Source organism: Athene noctua, chromosome 11, assembly GCF_965140245.1.
Source record: "Athene noctua chromosome 11, bAthNoc1.hap1.1, whole genome shotgun sequence".
NCBI lineage: Eukaryota > Metazoa > Chordata > Aves > Strigiformes > Strigidae > Athene > Athene noctua.
This window is the reverse complement of record NC_134047.1, coordinates 25,014,158-25,023,937: the sequence shown is the minus strand read 5'-3', so window position 1 is coordinate 25,023,937 and position 9,780 is coordinate 25,014,158. Positions and strand designations below refer to the sequence as shown.

At 52.6% G+C, this 9,780-nt stretch overlaps 1 protein-coding gene across 1 annotated transcript; it reads left to right on the top strand.

Moving 5' to 3' along the window:
* Positions 1–421: 421 nt before the first annotated feature.
* LOC141964575 (G-protein coupled receptor 83-like) lies at positions 422–7,838 on the top strand. Its single transcript, XM_074915140.1, has 4 exons — positions 422–1,125; positions 1,903–2,028; positions 3,318–3,451; positions 7,244–7,838. Exons 1-4 carry the CDS (start codon positions 742–744, stop codon positions 7,836–7,838), a joined length of 1,239 nt encoding a protein of 412 aa, XP_074771241.1. The 5' UTR covers positions 422–741.
* The last annotated feature ends 1,942 nt before the right edge of the window (positions 7,839–9,780 follow it).

Sequence of the window (9,780 nt, the reverse complement as noted above, 5' to 3'; positions counted from 1 at the left end):
ATCTCGCTGGTGTTGGTGTGTGTATGGTGTAAGTGGCTCCTCTGTGAGCTGCACGCCTCTCCCAAGTCTCACCTTTTGCAGGAAAGACCCTTTTCTCCCTGAAACTGAAACACTGGAAGCAGAATTCAGTTGTTTGGAGGAGAAAATATGAGATAGACTAAAGTCAACTTCTGATGTGATTTCTGGGTTCTGAATTGCTTCAGGATAATTGCAGGGGTTAGATGGAGACAAAAGCTACCCCGCTCTTAAGAATGATCCTCCAAATGGCTCTGCCTTTACATTTCAGCAGGAGAGAACCAAGTGTTCTGAAGTAGAGGCTGAAAGCACCAACCGTGTAGCCTTCTGTGGAACTTGGAGGAAAAATGGACTTGGGTGAGAACAAAGAAGAAAAAGCTGACATGGGATTAAAACATCTTGAACCCCCAGCTGAGGTTTTCCTACATTTGCTACACGCAACAGCTGGTTCTTCCTCCCTGCCCGCCTGTGGAGCTATCGCTCTTCTTGGTGTATGCAGGGGTTGAGGGCGTGTGGTCCCAAACCAGCCCCTTTCCCACTGGAACTGCTCCCCAGTGCTGCTCCTGCCCGGGGAACCCACCGCACCTTGGAGGCTCCCTCCAGCTTCCCGTTTTGAGGTGGTTTTAATGGCAGCTGCATCTTCACCAGCTTCCTGGAGAGCTGAGCAGATGGATTGTTTGCTTTGTCAGCTGGAGCTGTGACCCCTGCGGCCTTGAGCCACCCACCATGCCCCGCTCGCTGCTTCAGTCACACAGGTCACAGATGGTGGAGTTTCTTCAGGACTTTGACCATTACTCTTCCTTGGCCAAACTCATGTCAATCTACCAGGCAACCAACAGGACCACCTTCAACTGGACAGACAGCCGCATTGTTGAGTGGGAGAAATTTGCTGAGCTGGCTAAATATGAGCCAGAATCCCAGAAACCAACAGTGAAAGCTCTTCTAATTGTGGCATACTCGGTCATCATCATCATGTCTCTTTTCGGGAACATGCTGGTGTGCCACGTGGTGCTGAAGAACAAGAGGATGCACTCAGCCACCAGCCTTTTCATCGTCAACCTGGCAGTGTCTGACATTATGATCACACTGCTCAACACGCCTTTTACCCTGGTAAGTGGCCCACGGTGCTGGCCCTTCGGCCAGGAGGGGACTCGCTCACCAGAATCCTGGTGCTCACGCCCTCCCTCTCTGGGCACGCTCTTCTAGGCCTGAGGCGTGAACCCACCACCGTCAAGTCTAGGGGACAGCTCTGCCAGGCAGTAAAGCACTGCCCAGCAACCTGGGGGCTCCCTTCCCTTCTTTAGACTCTGTATCTCCTGAAAGGCTCTAAAGTCTTTCCACATATGCCACCAAACCACAGCAGAGCTTCCTGGGGAATGCAGAATAAATGCCTGGGTGAACACGTACTTCTGGTGTACATGCAGGAGAGCACTAGAGCCGTACTTAAAACTTAGTGGGTCAAAACAACTCAAATGCCAGTCATACTCAGGTGACTGGAAGAACGTAGTCAAGCTTTTCAGAGCTGCCAGTTGGGCAAAGTCTTTGGTGAAAGCTCTCCAGGCCTGAGGGGGGTTTATGTGACCAAAACTCAGCCTGCTTTTTCCAAATATAGTTGTCAGTATAATCAAAAAGGTAGAGCTGCTGTTCACAAATGGTGTTTATACAAATAGGCCAGGAGGGCTACGACACCACCACTGGTTTAATCTGCGGGGTTTGACCATATAACCTCTTATGTAAAGGTGTTTTGAAATGCAAGGTAGCTAATCTTTGTTTGGGTTTCAGGTGGAGCTGCCCAGCCAGCCAGTCAAAACCCACGTGCCAGCTCAGGCTCAATCCAAAGGTTTCCCCGTGGATTTGCTGGCTGGTGACCTGCTGTCTTCCCCTCAGGTTCGGTTTGTGAACAGCACGTGGATCTTTGGCAAAGCCATGTGCCACATCAGCCGCTTCGTGCAGTACTGCTCCCTCCACGTCTCCACGCTGACCCTGACGGCCATCGCCCTGGACAGGCACCAGGTACCTGCCCTGCCGCTCCCCCCCGGCTCCTCGCGAGCCCCTCTCAGTCTCGGTCCAGCCGTGGGTTCAAGGCGGCTGAATCTTAGGGGTTAGACCCAAGAGTATCCAGGAAGAAGGCACTAGAGCTAAATTCAAAGGTGCCCCTCGTGTGTCAGGGGTAGGAAGGCTTGACGGACTTCTGTAGGCTGCCAGGTACGGGGCAGGAGGGAGAAAACAAAATGCAGCATCACGGGTTTCACAGCAAAGTCCCGGACTTTCAGTGGAAGAGGGTGAGGAAACCTTTGTCAAGTAGGTTGGAAGGAGCCAGGTCCAACCTGTCCCCCAAGTACTGCAGGGCAGGTTGACTCAAGAGGCTTTGAAAGGCAGCAGAGCCAACGCTGAGCGCAGTGTGCTTCTTCAGCTGTGCAGGGAACTTCTCCAGGCTTTTTAGTTTACCACCCAAAACCTGTAGATCACCAGGCTGCAGCATCCTGAGCTCAAATTCTGATGCAGTTGCCTGTTTGTTCTTTTGCTCTTCTTTTCCTGTTGAGCATTTGCTGCATCTTCAAGTCACAGGACAATTGGAGTGAAAGGAAATTCTGAGTCTGAAGTGGTCTGAGTCTGCTGTGGAACTAATGCTGGACCAGTATAAAGGGGAATGTCAGAGTGGGAAACACTGGGAGGACACTTCAGAGCTGTGAGAGGCCTGTACCCCCCATCTGCCTGCAGCCGGGCTGGGCCAGCTCCTGTGTGATAAGTGATGTAAATAACGTAGAGGAGAGAGGGCAGCTCAGGCCCTGTGTGTGTCTCTAGAAATCACTCTTCTCTCCCGTACTATCAGTCAAATAGGATCTTCCAGAGTCTCAGGTTTCATAAGCTCTTTGCTTTTTCATCTAACAAAGGAAATTTCATAAAAGGTGAGTTAATGCCTCAGAAGAGGCGTGGAGGGCTCAGCTTCATAGGTTCAGCTAGAACAGGAGACTCTTTATGAAGGAATAAACAAACATACCCATAAGTGAAGAAACTTGTGTAGATATCTTTTTTTTTTTTTTCCTACCTAATGTAACACAATTTAAAGAAAATGGTCCTCACAGAACAAAATAGAGGAGAAAGTTTATTTGAAAGCACTTCTGAGCAGACTGAGAAGTACAATGTTTCCCATTTCCCAGCGTACCCTAATAAGCAGGACATTTTCCTAATCATGACTGTCATTTTCTTAACAGCATCAGATCACGTCGAACAATGCCTCTGCTGTGGTGAAGGGACTTTGCTTTCCCGTGCAATAAGTCACGGTGAGATCTCTGTTGCAGGTCATCCTGAACCCGCTGAAGCAGAGGATGTCGCTGACGAAGGGAGCGCTGAGCATCTCTGTGATCTGGCTGATGGCCACCTGTTTCTCCCTACCCCATGCCATCTATCAAAAGCTTTTCCAGTATCACTACAGGTGAGTTATTTCCCCCTCCAAGCGGGCATGAAGAGGCCTGGTAGCCCGCTGGGGCAGTGGCTCACAGCAGTGGGAGCTGCTGGAAGGGCTCCCAGGCCTGGGGAGGGATGTGGCGGAGTCGGTGGGTTGGTGTGGGGTGAGATCTCCCTTCCCACAGCAGAGGCACAGCCCGTCAGGATGGGCTTTGTCCCGAGGGCCTTTCCTCCCCCCTCCTCACGCTCGCTCAGCACCTTGGACCTAAGAAGACCATCTCTAGCCAGCTTGCTCAGGCAAGGAGGAAAGAGGGAGCCAAAGCTGCAGTTTGAAAGAAACACCTGGTACTGGCATTAGCAAGACTCTACAGAAAGAATGGGGAGGAGAGGAGTGCCTTTGTGAGTCAGGGGCCAGGAACCCTGGATCTCCAAGACTGCATATGCTGATTGACTCATTTTAGCTTCCTTGTACTTCTTCCATCTGAATTTATGAAACGGGACCAGCCTTTCTTAAAGCTGGAGGGTCCTCTGCCCAGTGTTACATAAACCGGAAAAGCAAAAGAGAAACCTCCACCTCCTCCTCTGCGGTGAAGGGCTGGTGAGAGGAACAGTGCTTCGTCAGGGAAAGAAAGTCGTCTCAGCGTGCTGCTCTGCCTTGCGTGGCAGCGAAGGGAGCTCTTTGCTTGGCTGAACACAACAGCAGAAGCTATTAAAAGGAGGTGAAGTGGAATTTCACATCCATGTGAGGACTGCTGAAGTTTCAGAAGAAAGTGAAGGTTCTGATCTAGAGGGGAAAAAAGAAAAGAAAGGGAAAAAAAGAAAAGAAGGGGAAAAAAAGTGCTCCTCTTCCCCACTTCCAGCTGGTCTAGTGATGGCCTTCATTGCTGGGAAGTCATCCTCTCTACCAGGGAGAAATAAAGAACCGGACGATTTGGGTTGGTTTGCCCTTGCAGTCTTTTGTTCCTCCATGGTACCCGACCTGTCCCCCCAGCCCCTGGCATTGCTAGGACTCCTCCTGCCTTGGGAACAGTCCAGCTTCACAGACGGGGGTTTTTCATGGTGTGTGTCGCAGGGCTGGTGCCTGCACTTCTCAGGAATGCCAGGCTCGAGGCCGAGGGGATAATCTTACAGAGAACGGGATTTTCATCCCGAGAGCGTCGGCCCGGGCAGCGGGGTCAGGGGCAGCGATGGGCATCAGGAGGAGGATTTCTGTTGTAGGTACTGAGCTCCTGTATAATGTCAGCACAGCCCATCAGCATGGCAGGGAGGGTGTTTGACTGCCCGCACGGGCTTTTTATTGCTGTGTGTATACGAGAGGTTATGCAAAATGGGACGTGATCTGGGGCTTCACAGCTCTTCCTTACTTGTGCTTGTGAGTGATTTGACTGAGAGACACCCCTGCAGGGGATACAATATCTTTCACTGCTTAGACTTTGTAAACAAAGTGCTGGGTTACGCCTGCGCTGGCATTGCTTCACAGCTGTGCTCAGGGTATTACTGAACAAATTGCTCATGAATGAACAAATGCCGCTATCTGTTTCGTGGCACCTGTCTGCCTTCATCCTTTAGCGCGGCCGGAGGAAACCGAGCCTTGTGCCGGCATGAGGCAGCTCGGCGATATAAGGACTTCCAGGACGAGCTATTCTCATCCCTGCCTTCCATTGAATAAAAACTACAGTTGTAATATTGCTCGTAATAGCTCCTGCGGGGCCGGGGGCTGCTGAGAGTCCCCCCAGGGAGCTGCTGGGCTTCTGGGACAGGAGGAGATGGGCTCCACCAGCATCAAACCTCTTGGCAGTGTGGCCAAGTCCACAGTCATACCACAGTTTACCAAAACACAGCGTCCTGTCTGGTTTTGCTCTCAGCCAGCCTCTTCCCTGATTTCATCACGAGCCTCTCCTATAGCCCTGTGCCCTCCTTCAGAGGGTGTGAGGGAAGGGGGGCATCGAGGGCAGCAGATGGATTTTTGGTTACCTGTGGGCTCACGCTGCTGCCTGCTCTCATCAAACGCGGGTTTAAGCTCCGCAAGCACCAACGTATCACTCGTGCTAGTCCTCAGCTGCACTCCAGCACCGACAGCCACGGCCCAGACACTGTCCTGAGCTCAAGGTGTTCCCCCAACAGCCGATTCCTGGGGGGTTGGTGAGGGATGACAGCCCACGGCTGCCCTGGCACCTCTGCTCTTTCCCTGTGGATTTGCAGGAGGGCAGGGGCTGGCTTCACCCATGGCGGCGGCCAGCTGAATCCTGGGGAAGGACAGGTCAGGAATGTGATTCAGAAAGGATGATTTTCCCTTCTGCACCAGTTCCCCTCCAGAGCAGCATCTCCAGGGTCCTGCTTGGCCACGCTTGTGACCTGTCATCCCCCTGACAGCCCCGTGCAGCCCCTCCTCGCAGCCGTCCGTTTTCAAGCAGTCTTCTATTTGTGGCACAAAAGCCAGCTCCAGAGGTTGAAAACAGGATATTAAAGATATTAATCTGCAAGGAATAATGCAGCATGATGGAGACTAAAGTCTGTGATGAACACAAGTGAGCAGAGGACAAGGGTTGAGAGAAGGGCAAGATGGAATAAGAGAAAGGGGGAAAAAAGGAAAGAAAAGGAGAAAACATCCAGTGGAAATAAATATGAAGAGAAAGGAGCACTCGCATGTTTCATCACTTCCAGACATCTGCTGTGGGACGTGGAGGGGGACACGTGGTGCTGTGTGGAGGGTGCTGGGGTGCATCGGCCCGAAATGGGAAGAGAGCCTGGATCCGCGGGGTTGGACAGGACAGACTGTGCTGTTAAAATAAGCTATCGCTTATAGTTAAAGTCAGCTCTTGTGTTAGTTAACCATTAGAAGTTAAACTGTCAGGCTTAAGTTAGACTTGAGTGAAGCAACCAGTTTTTCCAATAATCATGCCTGTTTTAAGATGTAGCGATAAGGTTTTAACAGCTTGTCTCCTGAAAAGCTGGGGGAAGCGGAAGGGCTGCCTGTGCAGGGGGGTCCGTGTCCCCAGCACCCTCTTCCCCTGACATCCGTAACTCCCCAGCAGCAGTCTCCACTCTGGCCAAGGGGCTCCTGCCCTGCTCAGGGGCACAGGCAGGTCCCCAGCCTGGCAAGGACAGGTCAGCACTCGTCAGTCCCAGCGTTCTGGGCTCACTGGGCTTGGCCAGACAGCGGCTCGTGTAGTCCACACCCAAGAGGAGTAACATATCCCGGGCTGGATTTAGGGTGGGCACATTCAGGGAATCCTGGGCATAACGTGTCCTTTCTCTAGGCGTGCAGGGATCACCCGTGGGACTGGGGGAAAGCAGGAGATAGGTGGGTCTCAGCCCCCGCCCTCTCTCCTCCTGCGCTGGGTTTCTGGGGAGGTGTTGCTGTGCCCGGGCAGATGTGGCCAGGTCAGTGCTGCTTTCACAGCAACCTGAGAATGAGCCATCAGTGCCACCTCTGCCACGCTAAGGGGACACAAGGGACTTGCTCAATTAAAATCAACTGCAAATTCTAAGAGAAAACTCCAGTTTGTCTTTCTAAGAATTTCATTGATTAGCCAACACAACAATTTAAAGGGAAAGGAGATACCAATACACAGTAGCCAGACTTACCCTTGGTGAGACAGGCACAGCGAACGTAACGAGAAGACTTTCTGGGAAATGGGGGTTTGGCTGAGCTTTGTTTTGTTGAGATGGGCGATACCTGTCCCTCCCCTGCCTGTTGTACAAATCTGAGGTGGCTGTTGTGGGTGGCGCGAGAGCCCCGCTGTGGTTTGCCAAATTAGCAGCTTCCATGTGCACAGCACTGGCCACGTGCTAGGTGTGTATTTCTTTGCTTTTCAAGGGAAGCCACTGTCCGGAGTTTGTGCCTCCCTGATTTTCCTGAGCCCGCAGAGCTGGTCTGGAAGTATCTGGACCTGTCTACCTTCCTCCTTCTTTACCTCCTGCCTCTGCTGATCATCACTGTCACCTACACGCGCCTGGCCAAGAAGCTGTGGCTCCGCAATGCCATTGGGGACATCACCACGCAGCAGTACATCACCCACCACAGGAACAAGAAGAAGAGCATCAAGATGCTGATGCTGGTGGTGGTGGTCTTTGCCGTCTGCTGGTTTCCCCTCAACTGCTACGTGGTGCTCATCTCCAGCCTGGGCATCAAGACGAAGAACTCCCTCTACTTCGCCCTGCACTGGTTTGCCATGAGCAGCACCTGCTACAACCCTTTCATCTACTGCTGGCTGAACGAGAGCTTCCGCTCGGAGCTCAAGTCCCTGCTCTGCATGTGCCAGAAGGTGCCTGGGGCTCAGGACAACGCGCTGCTGCCCACGGCCGCATCCTGCCGCGAGGCGTGGATGGAGCAGCCCAGGTACAGGAAGGGACCCGCCTCGCAGACCCTCTGCTCCACCATGAACACCCAGACGGCCAACACCGACCTGTGAGCCCAAGGGCCGAGGTGAGCTCGCCGGATCTGGTGGGTACCAAAGGGCAACCCCCAGCTTCTCCTTGGGAACCCACGTTGCTGCTCTGGTGTCTTACTACTGACTTGGGACTTGTAGGACGGTGGCAGCCCCTTTACTCGGTGCAGTGGGAGTGGAGCCTCGCAAGGACCCTCCCTGCGAGCCCACGGCTGCAGCAGGTCCAGGGAACGGGCGTCTGTGTGGGGGACACGGAGCTTCAGGGACGGGGGTTCCTCATCTTATTTACTCGCAGGGGGGGTACGGGGTTTCTGTCATTGCTGGGGCTGTCCTGACACGGGGGCTTTGCGGGCAGCAGAAAGGGACCCGTTCTGACCTGTGCTTGAAGGAAGGACTTGGACATCCAGCCTGACTCTGCTCACATGGAGTTTCCCCAGGTAATTTATACCAAAGCCTCCCCGCAGAGGAAAAGGTCAGTCAGTAGCAATTCCCCCTTCAGATGGTGCTGCTCATCCTCCCCCTGGCACCTGCCCTGGTTCTGTCCCAGCCCTCCCTCTGCTGCGGCAGAAAAACAGCCCCGGGCGAGGGCAGCGGGAACACGGGAACACTCGCCGTGTCAGCAGCGGCAGCCTCAGGCGGACTAACTTAATCCATTGAGAATTTCTGTTTGTTTTTATTGTAAAGATATTAATTCAGGAAATAAACCTACACTGGCGCTAAACAAAAGGCCACAAAATATTTCATCAGGGCTGTAACATTCATTAACCGAAGAATGAAATCATGCTCTGTAATTAGTAATTGCTGTAAAAGAGTTTCACTTAAGCAACGGAATTGACTCAGACCAAGAGGGAAGGTTTAGTTTACAGTCCCAAGAAAAATGCAGTTTAATTTAGCTACACTTGGGAGTCAGGTGAAAAAGAGGATGCATAACAAAAGAAAGATTTAGTACGCAAGAGAGAAAAAAAAAAACAACATGGAAAAGAGACATTAAAGGTGGAAAGAAATCAGTGATTTCTCAGCAGCATGGAGCAGTGGCGGGGCGCTGGGGGGCAGGAACTGGGAGGACCTCCTGGCCTGGCCAGCGATGTCCCTTTTGCCATCATATCATCCCTCTTAAAACTTGCACCAAGACCAGAGAGGCCAGAGTTCTCCTCTCAGCTTCCCTGGTTGAGCTTGTGCAGGGGACTTCTCTTACTTGGAGAAGACAGCCAAAAGATGGGCAAATATTTACTACTTACCCGTCCAGGCTTTGGGTTGAGTAGTTGCAAGTCCTTTGCAGAATAAAGCTGTGTGTGTTTTGAGCACAGTTCCTGGGTGATCCTTCAAAGCTCGGTGCTGGTGACTGTACATGCTGCGATGGTGGCGGAGGGGCTCCGGTATGGACCAGCCGGGGTAGTTGCTCTCTACTCCTCAGACCTGAAATTCACAGGGAAACATCTCACTCATCACAAAAACCCAAACAAACTGCTTTGGATAAGGAGTATTCAGCACTGTGCAGCCTCACCTTGAGCAGCAGTTCTGGGCCCCAGAATTTAAGCAGGATGTGAAGGTCCTCGAACATGCCCAGAGGAGGGCAACAAAGGTGGTGAAGGGCTGGAAGGGATGTCCTGCGAGGAGCGGCTGAGGGTTCAGGCTTTGTCTGGTTGGTGAAGACCAGGGGATGGTTTTCAGCAGTTTAAAGGCTGCTCGGGGTTGAGGTTATCCCAGTCTACCCTGGCCATAGCCTGGGCTGAGCTTCTGCCTGAGGAGGCAGCGGGGGGACGCAGGTTGCTGGCAGGGACAGGGATGTGCACCCACCACCCTCCTGGGGGAGGGCAAGAGAGCCCAAAGAAGGGAAAGTAGGGATTGAATTTTTTCCCCATTTGCACAGTGAGAGGGAACAGGAGGGGAGGTCCTCATGTCCAGGGCACTTGACCCACTTGGCCACATCCCTGCACCTCAGGTGTTGTTGCAACATCGACACAAG